At 52.7% G+C, this 21,361-nt stretch overlaps 2 protein-coding genes across 2 annotated transcripts; one reads left to right on the forward strand and one right to left on the reverse strand.

Moving 5' to 3' along the window:
- Positions 1 to 12,911: 12,911 nt before the first annotated feature.
- LOC131215132 (uncharacterized) lies at positions 12,912 to 20,583 on the reverse strand. Its single transcript, XM_058209516.1, has 2 exons — positions 17,567 to 20,583; positions 12,912 to 13,551 (listed from the first exon to the last, which is right to left on the reverse strand). The coding sequence occupies exons 1-2, from the start codon at positions 20,581 to 20,583 to the stop codon at positions 12,912 to 12,914; spliced, it is 3,657 nt and encodes a 1,218-aa protein (XP_058065499.1).
- Positions 14,710 to 15,599, forward strand: LOC131211781 (protein obstructor-E-like). Its single transcript, XM_058205398.1, has one exon. The coding sequence runs from the start codon at positions 14,756 to 14,758 to the stop codon at positions 15,503 to 15,505; it is 750 nt and encodes a 249-aa protein (XP_058061381.1). The 5' UTR covers positions 14,710 to 14,755; the 3' UTR covers positions 15,506 to 15,599.
- Positions 20,584 to 21,361: the final 778 nt, after the last annotated feature.

Raw genomic sequence — 21,361 nt, forward strand, 5'->3', positions numbered from 1 at the left:
AGTAGAGAAGCGCAAAGTGGTTCAAAATTTTATTCCGTTCGCGACTAGAGAAGGGGTCATCTTTCCGTCGCTTAAAGAGGCCATCAAGAGGCCGTGGTTGTTGTTTTTTGCATTGGGGAAGCTCGCAGCTCAACCGAAACTCCGCCAGCCTCCGCGCGGTCATGCTGGTCACGGCTTCCGAACTCACCGTGGGTGATTCGGGCCGCGCAGCCTCGGGAACTAACCTTCCCGGAACCGGCCGGTGCACGGGGGGCCATTTTATCATGGCGACACCTCGGCGAGTATCATTTTTTCTCCTTCCTGGCCGGCGCTCCGTGGGACGCCATCAACGCTCGGGTACGCATTTTCGGGGTGGAACTTCATCGCTCTCCCTAATTGCCGTGGCCATCTTCTGTGGCATCGCCCGGCCAGACAATCAATTAACGATGTTTAACTCATTAACGGACGAAGCCAAAGTGGGCGCCCCGAAAAGAAAGGAAGGAAACCGAACCGAGTTTTTCTTCCATCTTGCGCACGATCTTGACGGGTGGAGTTCTGAGAAAACGGTAGAACCTCGCGCGAAAACAAAAACGGAGTCCGCGGGCTATGATTAATGAATATTCTAATACAACATCAGCGCGATGGGACAGCTACATCAGCGATAGCGTCTAACGGGCTGGCTCCGACTGTGGGTCCGGCACCGGCCCCGGCTTACGCAAACGGGAAGGTGCGAAGGTGTTCCCGATGAATGATGCTAATTAACTCTAATCATTTTTATGTTTGCCCCGGGTCTGCCCGGGTCGGGTTAAAATCGGGTCACCCGGGATCGGCCGGGATCTTCGCGGGAGCGGTTCCGGAAACGAAAGTTTCCGAACCATCGAGCCCGCGTAACATCGCGAGAAGCCGGTGAGGCACTCGGCAGGGATCGATGATTGATGAGATCGGCAATTATGCGTCGCACGTATCACTGTGAGAGGCGGTTAAAATTTAACGACTTTCTTGTCGACCGATGCCTCACTCTAAACGCCGCGGTGCGTTTTGGTCACTCTCGTGGATCGAGTGGATCGCCTAAATCGTGACCCGATGGCAGCTGGCGCCACGATCATGCTCATGCGTGTTAATGATCTCGTGGGGGTGATCGCGCGATCGGTGATAATTGATGATCGGTGGTATCGGCGTGTCCTGCCGCGCTTCAATGGAAATCCCCGTTTTATGTTCATGGCCACATTTCCCTACGAATGAGTGTATGAAGCATATTTTTTTCTGCTCGCCTCCCCATTTGACCGATTGTTTCGCAACAACGGGAAGCGACGTGGGAAAAGTTTTTCAATTGCTCCAAAAACACGGAACACTTCCGCACGCACCCCAAACTGAAGGGCGCCACACTTTCAATTGCTCTAAAAGCTGATTAAAATTTCATTCGTGCCCAACACTCGGGCTACCGGGCGAACGAGGAACCGAGTTCGAACCGTGGTCACCGACCCCCCCCCGACCAGTCCCAGGATAAAGGACTCGCGGAGTGCAGCGTTGAAGCAAAGTTCCGCGTTCGTATTTTTTCTCTTCACCAAACTCAATCGGAAAGGCCGAAGCTGATTCGTTTGCAAACCGGCCCCAATAGAGAGTGCAGTTTAATTCGCAAAATCTGTGGGAAAAGCACACCGGGCCACCGGGGGGGAAACCGAAACCTCCGAGTGAGTGGCTCCGAGCCCCACCCGGTGCTCCGGAGTGGAAATCAATCTAATCTAATTCGGTTGGAAATTCAACAAATTTGCAAACAATTTCACTCGCTGGCCTCGTAATGCGTTGCAAACACACCGAGCGGCCCACGGAACAGCCATGTTGCAATGTTGCCAGCAAGACATCCAGCCTTCCCCCGGCGTGTGTGGTACCGAAGCACCCGAATGTAATCTCCTTCCGGTGTTTGTGTTTGAGCCCTACTATGAGTCGTCCTCGGCACGCGATTTGTGATTTTAGCACCCGTGTGGACGGCTGCTTTTTATTCTCTGCCCGCCGGTTCCCGGTTGTAGTGACATAGAGGACGGTTTTGATCCTTGCGCACCGGGGTCACCGAGGATCCGCGGGATCTAAGCATTGAATGGAAATTGCCAAGCACCTACCGTGCGCCTGCTGGGAATCGAAAGGTGTTCTGGTCCTTGCAGGATATCTGCTCTCATCCGGACCGGACGAAAAACCGGGCGTGCGGTCCCCAATAATTTACGGCGCGCTACGACTGGTTGGCAGCTAATGCGCGTGAAAACTCCACTTCCCGGTAAGATCGATTTTTTGCGTCCTGCCGGGCGGACCGTTCCACATCTGGGCGGTTTTTTAAGGGTCGGCCAGCCAGGTAAGTGTAGTGCGTGAATTATTCAGCAACCTGAAACAAGTGGAAGATATTTTCAATTACAAATTTAATCGCATTACATCGACAGGCGTTTCCCGTTCAACGATGGAAGGTTCATCTGACAGAGAGAGTGAGAGAGAGAGAGAGAGAGTGAGAGAGAGAGAGAGTGAGAGAGAGAAAGAAAGAGAGAGATAGTGAAATAGAAGAAGTGAGAGAGAGAAGGCACCTAATCTATCGATTTGCTACTCGCCTGCTGTGAAGGTCCTGCGGGTTGTGCAAATAAATTGGTGTAAATTGAAGTGACCTATCGAACTCCCTGATGGTAGCAACTTAGTACCGGACCATTTTTTTCGTGCTCCATGAAACATTGCGGATGGCGCCGCGACAGAAGCTTACCGGCGTACGCCCAATTGCGCCCAAAAACCAACACCACAACGAAATGCCAACCAAATTGGAAACTTCTGCCCACGATGTTCAGCCCCATTTTTGACAAGCTTACTTTGATGGACCCGAACTTTGTTGCCGCCGTCAGCACGGTGCGGCTTGTTTGCATTCCGGTCACTGGTTGAAAGTTTATAAAAATTCTTCGAATCAATTCGAAACGTCCGCCAGAGCCGAATGAAACGAAGCCCATCAAAGTTCGGCCAGTTTTTGGCGAATAGTTTGATGCATTTTTTCGGCGGCGTTGAAATGTGTCAGTTACAGGTTGCAGGATATGCAGGTTGTCTGAAATGTGAGCTACACCGTTGACAGGTGGACACACGGAAAAAAACCAAATACCTTCGCAAATTGGAAGGCATTAACTGGTTTCAATGATGATGGAGAATAATTTGGGTTTGATCTTTCTATTACGTAACGCTAACAGGATGATGGGAATCCTGTCCCAGTCAGCGGTTCCGTCGGGGTGTTCTTCACGAAGCCGAACAAGGACCCTTTGCCTGCCCTTTCCGCTTTATTGCCCTGCCAAGGATGCGCAAAGCTTGTTTTGTCCCGTTTACACCCACCAAAGCGACCTCTGGCGGTGCGATGGTGCGTTCCATATTTGACGACTGTTGCAGAAAACAATATACTGATAAACGGATTAGCACCGCAACGGATCACCGCCCCGACGACGATGGGCTCTGATTGCCTCTGCCGCCTAGTATAAGCGGTAGTTTGTAGTGGCCTCCGGGGCCAGGGGGTCCCCACGGGATGTGTCACCGGTGGTGAAAAGGATCTGCGGAAAAATCCGGCACAAAAATGGCCGACCGACCCGAGCGGCCTGTGGTGATTGTAAGCTGATTTCCTGAAGATGGACGAACCGGGCCAGGCAGGTTGGCTTGGGTTCTGTTTGATTTTTCGATTTCTGCCAACGTCATCATCGCCATCGTCGTAGTGCGGCGTCACAGTGGGCCGCTCAATCTGGCCAACCGGCTGGCCGGCCTTGCCCAATCTGGCGGGCGCGTGGAGCCGCTTCTGTAAAAATCCAAATTGAATGGACATCGTGTTTGCTGACTTCGCAGAATTGTGGCCACGACGCCACGTGGAGCCGGTGGGCCGGTGGGAGGTCGGACTCCCACGAAATGGCCACGTTTTGCGGATTTCAACCTCCGAGCATCGACGGCGGCATACGTATCGTGTCGGAAATGATGAGCAAAATAATTTTCCATTCCGTCGAAAACGTGTTGGGCGTCCGGCGGGTCGCCCAATCTTGCCCACGTCTCACAACCGTGCGCTTTGTTTCGAGCCAGCTTTTCCGACCCCCCACGCCACCACCCGATGGGTGGGCTTACCAGCGAGTGTTCCCCGTAGTCGGCCAAAGTCCGAGAAATATCCGAATCCTGCCTGCCCGACCCCGGACGTATCAAATTTGGGAAAACAAAATGACGAATGAAAAGGGGATTTGTCTAGTTATTCGGCACCGGGGGCGGTCAGGGGGGGTTTTGGGGGCCCAGTTCCGGAAAAAGGGCGACTTCGACGAACTTTGACTTTGTTCGTTGCGGAAAGTGACGCGTTCTGGGGCGTGGTTCAAAAGGCGGTTAGCTTGGCCACCGGAACATCAAAAGTTGTTTTGATTTAAAAGGATTACAATCGACGTTCTGGTCCGGGCCATCGAGGCCATCGGGCCTGGATCAATCGGCGTGAAGAAAAAGGCCTTCTGGGCCGAAGAAATCCATCGCCATTTGTGTGACTAATGTGGGATCTCATAGGCAGCCGCTCGCTTAAACCGCTGTGATGGACAGTTCCTGGGGTTGGACCTGCCTTTGAAAAAGCCCACCACTTTCGGCGTCATGTTGAGCGGGAACCCGAACTAAATCCACCGTAAAGCCGATCAACACACAGAGAGAGAGAGAGACCCGACGGATTGGCGGCGGCGTCCGGCAATCATTATAATAAAATTGACCTCCCTAGCAGGTTGTTGTTTACGGCTGGTTCGCTTCAGGATTCGCTGTGGACGGCGTGGCCCCGGCGGGGCCATTAAACATACATGAATTTAACCTGTTAAACTACAAATAAACCGAAACCGCTCGGAGCATCATGTGATTAGCACCTTTTGACTTCTTTCTCACTCGCTCGCCCCATTCTTGAATTATTCAACCCGGCCCCGGCAAGGACCCGGGAAGTAGGCTCCGAAAACAAACCTCCGGGACTCCGGATCATTTTTCCGTCGCTGGATGGCTGCAAGACGCGTGCGTGAGAGGGAGAGAGAGAGAGAGAGCGAGAAGCAAACCGGGATGGAATTGGCAAAGATTTGGACCACAGAAACTCATCTTTAATTCATGGCGGCGGCCGGCCAAGCTGGAGGGGAGTACGCCATACTCATCCTTCATTTCGTTACTCACCCTCGGGGGAGGCCTTGAGAAGGCTCGGTCGGAAGGAAAGCTTCCCCGTTGGTGGCGGCATATGAGGCAATGAAAATGAACCGCTTGAACCCCGGCCTTGGGCCTTGGGATCCGCGCGCGCAGAAGAGAGCGATACCTTCCCATCGATCTGTGGCGTGGCGTAGATATCGATGATCAATAAATATTCCTACGGGTGCGGCAGGGCGGCGTGAGTCTGTGGGTTCCTTCCGGGCACCTCCAGGATCCGGGGCGGACCCGTCGGCCAGTGAGATCCGGACCGAAACTCCGGAGCGTGATAGGAACACACTGGCGGGTACACATAAAATAAATATTCATCTACCCGTGTGCGACGTAGACGATGGGCGTTGTAATAGTTTGGTGGGTTAGCATCGGCCCACAGCATAAAGGTGTACGCCGAGACTGTGCTGGTTCCGTGGCCAGAGTGGAGCAACTTTGTTGTGCAGTGAATTTTAATTAATTCGCCATCGAAACGGTTCGATTAAATAAACGAAGATTTGGACCGGATGCGAACCAGCACGCGTCCTTCCGTGTGTTCGGAATCGGAGTGATAATGTTCGTGCCCATGTTATCTCGTGGGTCAACAAACATGTGGAGACCTTCTTTGCGTTTGATCTACGTTTGATGGGACCTGCAGCTCCTGTCATCTCTTGTGGCCCCAATCGAACCGGTTCTTCATCCATCGAATAAGGTCCTTAATAACGGAAGCCTCGACGGGGATTCATTCATTCGGCCCCACAACGGCCACACAGTAACGAAATTCGGAACCGCAAAAAAAAAACTGGGATCGAACGCAACAACTGTAGGTAGCATCGCGGTAGCTGAGCCCCTCAGAAACAATGGATAATTTTGAATCTGTGGCCAGTTGATGAGAAATGGCCCGACGACGGGTTTGGGGAGGCGCACTTGTCCGTTAACCGGGCACTGAGGACCCATTGGAAGAACGGGGCAACTTCTTGCTGCCCATTATCCGCGCAGGTCGATCGTCGTCTTGCGTTTTGTCGCCCACGACCACGACGTCCGACGGCAGGGCTTTCGGAAGCGGGAGCGATAAGATCCGAAAGGCCCGGGTGCCCGACCGCGACTACTGGCCACTTTTTATGCTCTGCTCTCGTTTTCGCATCATAATACCGCCCCGCCCCCCAACCAGCCCATCATCAAAGGATACGGGCGATGGCAAACTAACCGCACTTACTTGCTTGGGTCCAAGAAATGACCAATTGGCTGGCTGGCTGGGGACGAACCGAGGTCCCAGGTCAGCGAAGGAATTGGAAGCAGAAATTTCAATAATGACGATAATATTCGCCCCATTGTTTCCCGGCAGCGGCACCGGCGGCTTATTGTTTTCTTCGCCGCCGATATCTTCGCCCTATCGCCCGTTGCGCTTTTGCGCCAGTTGTAGTTGGTCAGTTCCGGTTGGGCGGCGAGCGAATTTCCCGGCGGGATGGCCATTGTTTACATTTTATCTGAGACCCGCGCTTTCCAGTCCTTCGGTTCCAGCGGCCACTTTAATATGCCCGCCCGGCCCCAGTATCGGTCAGTATCTGTGTGGGGCGTTTCATTTTCCCCGTGCCCGTTGTCCCGTGAGTGCGTTTTGGCATTGTGTTGGGCTGAGCTGAAAGGGCATCATAAACCCCGGGGCCCGGCCGTACACTATGCGGTTTTAACGAACGGCGAACGAACGGGAGCATCGTCTGGTGCTGTGCCGCACAATTGTTGGAACTCGTTAGAAAGTGGAGCATCGCGTGGCGAGTGACCCACTCAACCCAGACCGGCCTGCCGATGAAGTGAAACCCCTTTTCGTTGGTGATAAAATGTCACATAAAAGCAAGAATTAGACGAAACGAACTCTCGAACACCGGCCGGCTTGCGCCAGTTATGATGGGAAGCGGTTTGATCTCAATGGCAACCTCAATCAATCCGGTCTGGAACGCGGTGGCTTCGTATGACGCGAATAACGAACTGCTCGCTGCCTGCCGGCCACGGCCACAAGGATAAGACGCAGAATGAAGCCATCGCACCCAGCCCGATATTAATATTCTCCGCGGCATGCAGGTCCTTTGTGTGGCGTGTCGCCTTCGGTCGGCGATCCGCGTGACGCACGAAGGACACGCGCACACGAAAGGATAGGTCGCGGCGCCGGGAACGGTACGGGAAATGACTAAGTTGCCATTTTTATCCGATTGTTCGCCCGGTTCGCGTGGGCTGAATGTTGGAATTCCGAAATGATTTGCGTTTCCGGGGACGGTGCCGTTGATGGAACACCGAAAGGACGAAACCTTGACGGGGCACAAGATACTTTGCGCTGCGGGATCCACGAAGAAGAGCCGAAGTTTATTGTTGCCCAGAGGATGCTCACTGCCTGGCACTGGTAAGGAAGTTATGAAACGCACAACGGTGGGCACCGGTGGGACACACGCCTTGCGGAATAATAACCGGTAACAGATTCACTGGCTTCCCGACGACGGAGACGACGATGGCGATACGATCGGTGGAATCGTTTCGCGATCACTTCAGAGCAAGGCGGGACCGCGCTTTGGCTTCGTTTGTGCTTTTTTTTTATTAAATGTCATGCGGGACTCCTGGCGGGTTGAAGGTGGACGCAGCCCTTCGCAGGCCCGCAGGCTGGTCACGAGGCAAATAAATTTGCTTCCTCGCCACAGTCCGGCGGAGGATGGCGCATCCACACGCAACCCGCACCCACTCGGCAGTCCTCGAGAAGCTGTTTTTGCTGCTTCGGCGCTGAACGGGGTGGGCCTCATGTTGGGGTAACGAGGTAAGTTTGCTGATAAGATTGTCCGATAAAACCGAAAGTAAGCGACCGATTCGCGACGGACCCGGCAGTCTGGCTTCCGAGACGCGCCGCAGCTTCTTGGGCGCTCTTCCTGGGCCTCTGACATGCCCCGAATCGGGGCTTGTTTTTGGGTTTTTGGCACAAAATTTATTGAGAGATTTACCGGTGCAAGATTAAAGCTGTTATTATTTTCTTCACCGCTTCGACCACTCGCGATGCGGGCGGGCCCGGGACAAAGCTACACCAAAAACCCGGGTTTGGTGCGATTATCTGCGAACGGGAGTGGTGCATTCCGCGCTTTATTTTTTCGCGTTTTAGTGAAATCTCTTTCCATGTCCCGTTTTTTCTTGCCCTGTTTGGGTTGGAATTTTCAATACAGAAGTTGGGCAACTTTCAAGCTCAAGGAAATGCGGCTCCGTGCGTAGAATGATAATTGGAAAATTCCTTACTTCCTCTCTGGTGGCTGGTGATGTTTGATTGACGGGGCCACGCACTGCGTGGTGTAATCTGTTCCGTGCGCGGTCTGTCCATCAGACGCGGCAAAGTCCATCATAAGTCATCTTGAGAAGCGTGGAGCCAGGGTAAACCTGTCAATGCTGTGTACCTTCCGATCGGATCGATCGGAAACTTCGTCGGACCGCAGTCTCGCGAAGATGGTGAAAACTTTGAACCGTGCGGTACGCGTAATGAACTGGAAATGAGCGGCACTTTTAATTAAATTCAACGTCAAAAAGTTTGGCCGCGGTTCGGTAGAGGCCAAAAAGCTGTAATCGTTCGCGACACCGATCCTCGCTGGCCGACGAAGTTCCCACCACGGGACGATTAGTTCGCACGTGTTTGCATGTCCTGGCACCTGGAAGGTACTCCGGGCATTCTTGGTAGTTCAAAGCTGAGTCTATTTTGTTAATTTTTAAGTCCATACGGTTCGATGGACAATGACAAGGGAGTGTCCCAAAATCTTGATAATGAATCAAGATATTTTGTTTATTAAAACCATTCGTTTTTTACGGAATATATATTTTTAATTTTCTTATTCAACTTTAGATTTGGTATTTTCTTAACTTTTACTTGAAAGCGAGTGAACATTTTTGGATCAATAAATACGTTCCCGTAAGTCTTTGATTCTTTCTAACATCCCAATCACACTTGAAATAGGGCTTCGATTCCTGCGTCCCCAGCACATCCTAGACTGTGCCTTCGGAGTGCGTGTTTGTTGCCGATAATAAGCAACCGACGATCTGCGTCGGAGACGAATGGAAAACAAATAACCCAAGCCAAGACGCCGCCAGGTCTTCGATAAAAGCACACCCCACACGAATGGTAAAGAAAGAACGGTTGGTAAATACACATCCAGCCCGTAAACCATTAACAATTTTCCGGAAAAGTCAAACTAACCCCCCGGATAGGTGGAGCCTTGAGGCCCAGTGGGGAGGTTGTTGATGTGTATTCGATTGCGAGCGAAGGCGAGAATGAAAAATTACTTTCCTATTTGTTTTGCTACCTGGTTCCGGTGCAGTGACATTTCGGTTTGATAAATGCCAATGTCCCCTGACTGGCTGGCCCACTCCAAAATCAGGCTTGGAGTTGGAGTAGTTTTCCATTGGATTTTCTTTTTTTCGGTGTTCCGAGCCCCACATGGTGCTGGCGTTCAATATTACTGCCTTCGGGGCTGTGTGGAAAGTTGCCGAAAAGAAAGTTATTTCGTGTAAGAAACTGTAACAATCGTGAGTGTCGATTGGGACATGTGTGAAAAGGGAATTGAACCCGCCCTGTCACTCCACCAAAAATTGCCATCAGCAACCCGTTTGAATCGGGGTTTAAGGTAAAATCAATAGAACGACCGGACCGGATGATGTTAGCTCGATGCTGGAAGGTCTAAAAATTCATTCTTTCGAAGTGATTGCCTTCAAACTTGTGCCGTACCTGCTGATCATGAGGCTATCATTACACTGCCACTTGCTACTGGAGTTGCTTAGCCACAAAAAAACCCGAACAGGTACTGGGACAGGCAGTGAGGGCGAGGATATGATTATGATAACATTGAAAGCCACTCATGCTTCCATGTGGCTTGAAGTCACTCTCCGAACGAACCGTTCGGAACCGTTCACAAATAGACATGACATCGGACTTACGCCGAGACAGACAGCTGGTTGTTTGCATTGCAAAAACCAAATAACAAATATGTTAAAATGCACTCCCAGGACTTTGTGTAGTGGACACCGTCAGTAGGGTTGCAGCAAGCTTGTTTGCTCAACCTGAGACCCGTGAACGACAGATAGAGTGAGACTGAAACAGGGAGACAGAGAGACAATTTCATGCCGGAGTTTTGATAAATTTCTTTCGATCGAAAGGAGCCCAACAAAAGCCGGACCTGGACATGTTGTACTACGGCGAGAGGAGTCCGTTTGCCAATTGCCGGCGCCTTTGGTAGATGTCCTCGGCTGTCCTAAATGTCCCCGTTGCGATGATGGGTCGGTTTCTATCCAAAACCGAACAATGACCGGAAAACGAATTTTCGCAGCCAAGCAGAAATGTTAGATATGGCTCGGGGCCCCCGGCACGGATTCGAATGGTTTTCCATTTCCGGTCGGTATTGTTTTTTTGTCGGCCCTTTCAAGGAAAATGCGTCATTCATCGGCACCGAACGTGTGAACGTGTGCATTAAGAGTTCGTTAGCAGTGTTCGAGCAAGTTATGGGTCGGTCGGCAACCTTCTTCTAATTAATCCAATAAATTTTGTCCCAAACCCCTCCTTGGTGGCCAGAAAGAAAACAGCCTTCTGAAAGATTATCTAAATTACATTTCTGTTCGGTTTCTTTCTGTTTTACTAACAGCTTCCCGTAGCCGTAACTCATGTAGTCTGTTTTTTTCCAAATACAAAAATCGGTAGACAATGCTGTGGGGTCCTATTTTCTTCTGTAGACTACCTGGTTCGTGGTTTAACCGAAGCGTCGAACTCGGCTCGGGAGGCTCCATCCTTCCGAAGATTCCATTCAAAGATTCGGCAAACGTTTTAATCCAATTTGCGTCAGACTCCTGGATGCTGCCGGGGGAAAAAAGTGGGACAACGCTCAGGGATGCGTGATGACACGTGGGACGATAAAAGCCACCTTCCGTGCGCCGGGCCCATCGCTCCCCAAAAAGGTATACCCAGAAGGCAAGCAACTGTAAAGCCTAAAAATAATCCCTCATTTTTTCGATGTAATCCAGCATGTCAATACAACTTACCGTACCCAAAGTGGGGTAGGACTACACATGCTTTCGCCCCATGCTGGCGCCCTTTAGGGAACAAGGAGCTGCCGGTCGGTATTATCAATTTGCTAGGCACCACCGCCAGGCTCCGGGACCAAAGACATTTTTTATTCTCCAATCGGAGATGATTTCCATTTCCTGTGATGTGTGATGGGCTTATCTAATATTTCTTAAATCGGATAACAAAGCTCATTAGGGGTGAATCACCGGTGGATGCTATGGTTATTGTCTTTTTCTGCTGGACCAATACGGTAACAATATGCTTAGAGGGATTCGTTAGAAGAATTTCCACCATTCGTTCCGAACCTTCATGCTTATAAATCACATCATAAACCACTTTAACAATAGAATAGCGCATTTGCTAGAGTCAAAATTCCGGCGCGAGCCCTCGGCACCGTATCGACCTGCCCCGGGGATGAGCTCACCGAGATGCACAATTACGATACTCACTTCAGTGACACGTGACATAGGACAGGCACACTCCCGGCGAACGCGGCACCGGAAAAGTTTGACCCGAAAACCCAGAAAAAGGACTCGGCAACATCTGCCACCAACAGGCCAAAAAGCGGGGCCTATAGCGGGGTTTATGCATCCCGACCGGTCCCGGGTTTGTGTTCCGTGTGCAGCGTGCAGTTTTTGGGAAACGTCACAAGCAACCGGGTTCACCGGGTTGCTGCGGTGAAGTCCCGTAAAGAGCAATTAATTATGTCTCTCTCTCTCTGTCTCTGTCTCTGTCTCTGTCTCTGTCCATCTGTCGGGCTCCGTCGCCCTAGGCCTCTGTCAAGGATTGCCGGTGAACCTCCGTGGCACCAGGACCTTCCGTGGCCATCTTCATCATTTCGCGGAGGATAAATTATGAGTCACTTTTCGTTGGAAAGAGTTGATAAACTGTACACCGATTCGGTGGCGGTGGTGGCGGCTGGTGCTTTCGTGGTTTTTCGCTGTTCCAGGTTGCCAGGACTTCCAGAACCCAAACTCGAACTGCTGCCAGTTCGGGGGAAAGAGCCGCCGTACACCATCACCACCGCCGACCGACTTAACAACATTTGCTGCAACATGAGTTCCATCTGGGAGACGGGACGAGGGAAAAAAAACAAAACTCCAAAAGGATAAGGCCAACAACCAACGCCAGGGCAGCAAGGAGCATGACATTTAGGATGTTATTATTTCAACGCCCACAATTAATTATGCGTAACGACGAGACCGTCGACGACGCGACATGACACGGTACTAATGTTTTTTTTCTTCTTTTTTTTCGGTCATGTTCTTCGAAGTTTTCAAGTTGTTTCCTTTCGGCCCGGTTTCGGTTTCGCTTTCCCGTTACACAAATTTATGTCGGGCGGTAAGTTTTATGCTCGTCACTTGGCCGGAGAAGGGCAAGAAAAAGGGTCCCACTCTTAAAGGCCTTCGAACCCGGCCCTGCTGCAACACAGGAAGAGTCTATTTGTTCGGTTCGGTATCGGCTCCGGCGGGGAACACATCACAGTGAATGACACACGAATCCTGCGGAAGATAAATGGCGCCTGTCGATGGAAGTGACGAGAAAATTTGGCAAAAGCGAGTGTGTCCGGGAAACTGCAACGTGTCCGTGCCAGCTTTTGCCAGGGTCACTAATGAGTAGAGTTTTGTAATTACTCTTATTTCTATGCCTTAAGTGCTAGTTTCATTATTGCTAGATCACATGCAGTTCGACTCGCTCGCCTTCCCTATCGGCCAATGATGGGCCGGCAGCTATTGACCAGCCCTGGCAGACACATGGACAACCGCTCACTAAACACCTGGAACCGGTCGCACTCGCGCTCGATGGGGATCCACAGGGCGCAGAGGATGTAGCGCGTGCAGAACTGCGGATGTGGCAGAGTTCCGAACGAAACACTGTTCTGCCGACAGATATCACTGGGGATGGGCAGAATGTCCTCCGGTGCAATCGTCGACGTCGTGGGCAGCAGTGTCACCACGCACGAATTAGGATCCCCCGGGAGACACACAAACAGGCGCTCGGAGAAGATGAACCCTTGACGGCAGGAGTGCTCGCGGGCACTTCCCAACAGGCAGCTCACGTACTTCGTGCAGTCCTCCGGGTGCAGCATCGTGCCGAGGACGATTCCGCGGCACATGTCGCTCGGGAGTGGCACTGCGTCGCCTTCTTTCCGGCACGTTTCCTGGTTCCCCGGTACGCAGGTGATCTCGTCCAGATCGAAGATCGTATCGGTCGGGCAGGTTTCCTCGGTGGCTTCCTCCCGGTAGCAGGAGTAGTACTTGTAACAGCTCGAAGGATGCATCACGATACCGACCAGCAGTCCGTCGCAAACGTTTTCACCCTGGTCAGTCTCACCGAGGACGCCACTAGCGAACGCGAGTAGCACAATGCTTGTCACACCGAACTTCATGATGCTGAATGTTTCGTTCCCTGTCGCCTTCTGGAGCCCCGAGGAGTCGGCAGCAGTGATTTTATAGAATCAGTAGACGGCACCGTAAATCAGCCTCAATCTCGCGGTTCCGCAATCGATCAAATGTTCGATCCACGGCGGATTTCGGTCTAGTCATTACTCTAGGCCGCTCCTCTTATCACCCGCCACGGAGGATATGTGTAAATCCCACATCGCATCCGGATTATGAGTTGGTCTGTTTCAAAGGCGGCCCCATTTTTCCAAAACATTATCGATTTGATCCTACAATCACAACACTGATAAGGGAACCGCGACTGAAATTTATATGACGGCTGACGACCTTGCCTAGACAGGTAACCATTTTGTGCGGTGTCATTTTCTACTATTTTGACCGAAGCCATGAATCATTCAATCGGGCCCAGGGTTTTCCCAGCGTTGTAGAAATTTCGCGATTCGCACATCGATCGGTATGGAAAGGCGAATAGTTTTTTTGTATGATTGTTTTCATAAATAACTTCTAATGTATCAAAGCCCTAGGGCAGACCGAAAGCGACTTTCGATAAATAAATCGTTAATCGGTAATCGTTTCGAAATCCGTTGCTCTTGTCCGTTGCATACAAATGTTTCAACAGAACAGTTAGCGCGCCTAAAAGTATGCAATTCTCGATCACGCTCAATTAAGCCAAAGCGCGTCGCGTTTATGTTGCCAACCGCGGTTCTGCGACTTAAGCCAGATTAAATGGTTGCGCAGCATAGGATGCAACATAACGCGGAAGGAAACATAATTGGTGCAGCATAAAGAAAAACACGTGGCCCGAAATCAATTCAAATGAAAATATTTTAAATTTTTGGTTTGTAAACGGTGGATAAAAATTTCAGGATAGTTACCCCTTTCGCAAAATTAACAAATCGAAGCGTTAATCCCGTATTTACTCACACCGTTCGCATCCCGGCAGATGAAGCTTTGTTTGGCGTGCACGTTTCTGGGAACTACGGCTTAGTGCCACGGGATGCACCCGTGTGTGGACGGCCTTGTTTGCTTAGTTGCGCCCCGTGATAGTTGGCGAAAGATAAATGGCACACCGTGGCCCGTAAGCCGCCGCAGTTCCGACAGTGCCGCGCTTTCGAGAAGACTCAATCGTCGCGTTCGCGTGAAAACCATGATCCACCGGGGCCGGGTGCTGTTTGTGGCCGCGCTGTTGAGCGCCGTGGCCCCGGACCGATGCAGCGCCACGTTCGACGCACTGTGCGATGGAGTTCGATTCGCCACCTTCGCACACCCGGACGACTGCCGGCAGTATGTGGTGTGTTTCCAGGGAAAACCGACGGTCCAACGGTGCCCGGCGGGCTACGTTTTCAATCCGTACGTCCTGTTCTGCGTGCAGCAGTCCCAGTACGACTGCCGGCACATACCGACGTCGACTCCGGGGCCACCGGAACCGGAGCCCAGCTCCACGACGGAGCCTTCGGTAGCCGAGGAACTGCCCACATCTACCGCGGTGGAACCGCCGGGCTGCACCGCCGGGCCACCCAACTGGGAGTCGTTCTTCTGCGAGGACGTTCGGCGTGCCCTCGTACCCAATCCCATGAACTGCACCCAGTACATCAACTGTCAATCGAGTCCCCCGAGCAACAGCCGGTGCCGGCCGGGGACCGTCTTCAGTGACGCGTACCAGGACTGTCTGCCGGGCGACGGCCAGGCGTGTGTAATGGACCCCGTCTGTGATCAATTCTGTGCCGATCGGGCCGACGGGAGCTACCCGCACCCATACCTGTGCAACCGGTTCCTGTCGTGCGTGCGGCGCACGGTCCGGTTCGAATCGTGCCCGCCGTTCTTCGTGTTCAATCCGACTGTCCGGCACTGCGTGACCGGCAACGCCGTGGACTGTTCCAGTCTGTTGACACGATGATAACGGAGTGGCGCAGCGACCCCGAGTGGACTCCTGCGAAAACCGTTTCTTCCAATTCCGCAGCACGAAGCGGGCGGAAGTCTCAATAAATCTCATGCCCAATCGACCGGGATCGATAAATTTTATTTTGGATACCGAAAAATTCGAGACGTTTATTGCTACCTGAGATAGTGGGCCGATAAGATTGGCGTTTACATCCTGAATGTGTCATAAACGGGTCTCCCACCTCACATTGCGACAACCAGCCTGATAAGCTGGCTACGGTGCTTCCGTTCCGTTCTTTATCAGCCGGAGAGAGCCATATCGTCACAGAAAGTAGCACAGAATCGCCATCAGCAGCACCTGCAGGGCCAGCGTAACGTACGTGCTGTCGATCGTCATTCCGAACCAGGCCCTCGATTGACCTTGGTCGTGGCTTGTAGTTGGGGCTTTGGGAGAACTGTAACAGATTGGCGGTATCGACAATTGGCCTGACACTCGACTCGACTCGACTCGCCACGCTACACAAACCTTGACCGACCGAGAATCCGACTCCAAGCCCTACTGGTCAGCGAGAGAACATTGCCGGGTCGGCCATTCCCACCTTTTTCGTTGCCTATCCGTTTCGCGAATACATCCCCCCGGACGTCCGCGTGGACGACGAGAAGTGTTAAACCGGCAAAGACCCAGCAGTGGGCCAGTGAAGGTTTCATCTCCATCACCACCACCGGCAAACTGACACCAGGCGGACGGCAAACCGCGAATCGGATAAGCGGATTGTTATCGGGGGGTTTACTGCGCTGCAGCATGATAAGAAAGAGCTCCCCCACTGTGTGTGCGAGGGCTGTTCAAAAAGTGTTGGGAATCTTGTGTTTTTACGAAAAATATTGCTTTATTTATGAGGTATTAGGTGTAGCAATTAATTCGTGCCGTTGTACAGTAGATGGCATTACTCACTGAATATAAGAAATATTTTTTTAATAAAATATGTGTTTGATAGCTACTATCATTGCGTATCCAACGCGGTATAGATTGTTTGTTCAAAGTGTTAACAACATCTGTTTTGAGCATTTCAACATGTCAAATTTTCCTGAATGTTGCGTTTTTGCGGGGAGGACTTCTTCGTTACTACTTGCACAGCAGAAAAAAAGGATTCTCGTACCGAATCGTCACTGGTGATGAAAAGAGGAGTTATTACAAAAGCCCTAGACGGAAAAAGCCCTGAATACAGCCTGGTGAACGAGGTCAATCGTAACTATAGCGAAATTTTCACTTTGCAACAGTTATTATGTGCATATGGTGGGATATAAATGGTGTGGTGTACTATGAGCTTTTACCGAAACCGAATGAAATTATTGAAGGACAATCCCATCAACAGCAATTAATGCATTTGAAGCAAAGCTTTGGCCATAAAACGACGAGAATGGGTAAAAAGACAGAATAAGCTTATTTTTCAAAATGACAACGCTCGACCCCACATCGCAAAACCGGTCAAAACATATCTCGAAAATGCCGGATGGATTCGAGGAACTACCTAAACGATGGGAGAAAGTAGTAGCTAACGACGGACATTTCATTAATTCAAGTTTTTGACCACTTTAAAGTAATCCCCATCAGACCGTTTTTTTCCAATCCTCGAATAATTTCAAAAATCAACCAAATTCATTTGTTCAACTCCTTCGTCGATGGCGATGGATTTTTTCGCGCAGACTGCGGATATCTTGCAGGTAACATTCCTTAGTGGCCGTTAAACCCTGTGGCAATAGCTCATGATGAACCACGCCCCTGCGATCGAAGAAAACTGTAAGCAAAACTTTTATATTCCACCGAACTTGGCTCTTGGGCGTTCAGAATTTCTCGGCCCTCCGAGGGCATTGTAAGCAGCTCATTGGAATGCAGCACATCCTCATGGAAGCATGCTCATTGAAAAGGAGCTGCCAAAAATGGAATGAGCATTAAAAATGGCCCAACATAAGTGACATATGGAGCAACATAAATCGAAAACCGAATACACGCAACCTACACGCAAAACCAAAAAATCGCAACACTTTTTGCACAGGCCGAGTGTTTTATTATCCGAACGGAATGCAGGTGGCCTGATCACCGGGCGCACAGTCACGGATCGCCCCGACGAAGATGTGATCCGGCGGGCACGTCAGGATGTCCGTTTGGCCATCGGTACAGCGGATGAAGAGGTAGCAGAGCAGCGGATGCGTGTAGTTGCCATCGGGGCGACCCTCACAAACGGAGATGATCGGTGGCTCGGTGGTGACCGGCGCGAGCGAACAGTCCCCGGCGTTGCCGTCCACGCACACCAGGTGCTCCGGGTGCAGGATCTCGCCGTCCGGGCACCGGAAGGCCGTCGTGATGCCGGACGTGCACATCAGGAACAGCTCGCAGCCGCCCGGGTGCGGATGGACCGCATCCGGGAGCCCGGCGCAGAACCCATCGAGGAACTGGCACGTGTTGGCATCGCCCGCGACGCACGTTTGGCTCGCCGCCCGATAGATCGTCCCGGGACGACACCACTCCAGCACGGCCGAGCCCCCCTCGCAGCGCACGAACATCCCGCAGTCGGTCGGATGCGGGTACAGCAGCCCATCCGGACGCCCCAAGCACATCGAATCCTGCGGCTCGAACGTGCAGGTATCGGCGTTCCCCGGCACACAGAACTGGGCATCGGGACGCAGGATCTCGCCCGCCGGACACTCGTGTAGCTCCACCTCACCCGCCGCACACCGCACAAAGTGTCCGCACAGGTTCGGGTGCTCGAGGATCGTCCCATCCGGTTGGCCACCGCACACGCCACCCAACAACCGGCAGGTATCGGTATTGCCCGGGCGACACGAACCACTCGGAGCGTGGAATATGTGGCCGGCCCCGCAACTTCCCACCCCGGGCTGGTCTCCCGTGCACACCACGTACTCCGTACAGCCCCCGTCCGGGTGGGGGTAGATTGTGTCGTCCTGAACACCCTGGCACATCGACTCCACCGGATGCCTCTGGCACGTGTCCACCGCTCCCGGGACACAGAACTGTTGCTCGGCGAATAGAATTTCACCGACCGGACACTGCTCCAACAGCGGGTGACCCCAGGAGCAGCGCAAAAACAGATGGCACTCGTTCGGATGGGCCAGGATCGTATCGTCGGGCAGGCCGCTGCATACGCCATCGTCCAGGAGCGTGCAGAGTTCCGTGTTACCGATCGCGCAGAGGCCGAGCGATTCCTTAAACACGTATCCCGGCGGGCAAAGCCACACGATCATTTGGCCATCCTTGCAGGCGATGTAGCTGACGCACTCCGTAGGATGGGGAATCGCCCCGTTCGGAAGTCCGTCGCATAGGTTGCTGTGCCGTTCGCATGTTGCCTGATCACCAACCACACAGGATCGACTCGGTGCGTCGTAGATACTTCCGGCCGGGCATCGTTCGATGGTCGTGATGCCTCCGAGGCACCGGACGGATAGGTAACAGGCAACCGGATGTGGGAACAGTGTGTTGTCTGGCTGCGCACGGCACATATCCTCGAGTGCATCGAACTCGCAGGTATCCGATCGTCCCGGAACACAGAATTGCGCATCCTGGCGAAGGATCTCGCCCGGCGGACACGGATGCAAGGCGGGTTGCCCGCCCGTACACAGGATGAAGTGATCGCAGTGATCCGGATGCTCCAGAACCGTACCGTCCGGGAACTCCCCGCAGATCCACTCCAACTGGGTGCAGTTTCCGCCCAGACGGCAGGTCTGCTCCGGTGCCACGAAGATGGTACCGGTGGGGCAGCTTCCCTCCACGACCACCCCGCCCGCCCTGCATTCCACGTAGAGGGTACAGTCGGTCGGATGGGGCAACAGTAGGCCGCCTTCCTCGCGGCCATCGCACATCGTCTCCAGCGGGAAGCGTTCGCAGGTGTCTCCGTTCCCGGGCACGCAGAATTGGGCCGCGATGTCCAGGATTTCGCCCGCCGGGCAGAGGTGCACCTCGGCGGTACCGGTCTGGCAGCGGAGGAACATATCGCACCGGAGCGGGTGCACCAGGATCGTTCCATCCGCCAGGTTGCTGCAGCGTCCGGCCGTCACCAGACAGGTCTCCGGGTCGCCCTCGGCACACCTACCCGTGTGCGGATCAAACACGTACCCGTCCATGCAATCCAGCACCTGCGGAACGCCTCCGGTGCACAGGATAACCTGCACGCAGGAGTCCGGATGTGGCACGACCCCATCAGGTCGTCCGACGCACGCCGTCTCCACGCTGCTATACTCGCACGTCTCACGATCCCCGGGCACACAGAAAGGTATGTCCGGCCGGAAGATCTCTCCCGGTGGGCAGATCAACACCGACGCACCGGTGTCCTGTGAGCAGAACACGAACAGGTGGCATTCGTTGGGGTGGGGCAGCAAGTCGTTTCCGACGACACCTTGGCAGAGGCCAACCGCCGGTTCGCAGGTGTCCGTATTCCCGACGACGCACTGTTGTCCTCCGACGACCCAGACCTCACCCCTCGGGCAGCTCTCGACGGTGGCCTGTCCATCGGTGCAGCGAATAAACTGGGTGCACCGGTCCGGGTGTGGCACCAGCCCATCCGGTTGTCCCTGGCAGACGTTGCTCGGGTCAAACACCTCGCAAGTGTCCCGATCGCCCGGCAGACAGGCATCCCGTTCCACCGACCAGACTTCTCCGTCGAGACACGTGAACACGGTGGCAGCCTGGCGGGCACACAGCACAAACCTCCAGCAGCGGGTCGGGTCCGGGAAGAAGGCGTACGAGTAGGGCAAACACATGGCGACCCAGTCGGGCTCGGAAGGATCGACGCACTGCTCTCGATCACCCGGAACACACAGGAGCGACGACGGATCAAACACGAACCCATCGTCACACTGATACACGGTCGGTTCCTCGAAGGTGCAGGAGATGTACACGTGGCACAGGGCCGGGCTCGGATGCGGGAAGATACCCGCGGCTACGTCCTCACAGAACGACTCTATCACGGGGTCCGCCTCGTCCACCGGAAACAGGATCAGGCCGGCTTGGCCAGGAACCACCAGCAGGAGTAGCGCGAGCGCCCCAAGCAAAGCGCCATTCGGTTTCCTGTACTTCGTCATTGCTACTGGTACTACTGTGCGCTGGACTTGGAAGCGCACTAAACCCCGGGCCCGATGCACATTGGTCATTTATTGGCTCCTGGCGCACGGCACTCAGATTAGCTGATCGCCCGGTGTCAATAATTCGGCCATTGCCGGTGATAAACGCGCAAGCTTATCGAGGGGCACCGTGAGCGGAACGGCGCGACCAATTAGTCGATAACTGGCGGTGGCCCCAACTCTCGGTCGCCGGGTGGAAAAATTTAGGGCAACCGGGGGTAGCACGGCCCATCAAGACCTTCACCTAGACAAGGCGCTAGACTGCTCTCTCGTAATCGTGTCAATGTCGGCTTCCTTCGAAGTATAGGGTGTGTCGAAAAGGGTTTGGGTTTAGAACTACCGTTTACTTATCATTGTGTACATTGTGAAAATTTAGTAAAAATGTAGACATTTAGGAAATGGATCGCTCTGCGCTTGCAGAAAATGGGGAACTATTAAAAAATTATTTCGAAAGTGATGAGTCTTCAACTCAAACTGTACGCAATTCCTTATGATCATATTTGGGTTTCTGAAAACCGTTCTCTTGCACACATCGTGCAAGAGAATCCAATGCACCCACAAGCTTAATAAGCTTTTTTTTAACAATTAAATAAGCTTTTTTCGTTATTTTAAGGTTTTTAAACGCCTTAAGTATGCAATCTGCATTACACCAAAAAGTACTATCGAAGAAGCAAATATCGAATTTCTGCTACAAATCGAATACCCTGTGAGTTTGAGAAAGGATATGAAATGATCAAGG

Source organism: Anopheles bellator, chromosome 1, assembly GCF_943735745.2.
Source record: "Anopheles bellator chromosome 1, idAnoBellAS_SP24_06.2, whole genome shotgun sequence".
In the NCBI taxonomy this organism is placed as follows: Eukaryota; Metazoa; Arthropoda; class Insecta; order Diptera; family Culicidae; genus Anopheles; species Anopheles bellator.

Coding starts and splice junctions, on each gene's coding strand:
- LOC131215132 (XM_058209516.1), bottom strand. CDS start 20,583: ATGACGAAGTACAGGAAACCGAATGGCGCTTTGCTTGGGGCGCTCGCG. Junction 13,552..17,566: donor GATCAGGCCACCTGCATTCC/GTTCGGATAATA, acceptor CGCGTTCGCTAG/TGGCGTCCTCGGTGAGACTG.
- LOC131211781 (XM_058205398.1), top strand. CDS start 14,756: ATGATCCACCGGGGCCGGGTGCTGTTTGTGGCCGCGCTGTTGAGCGCC.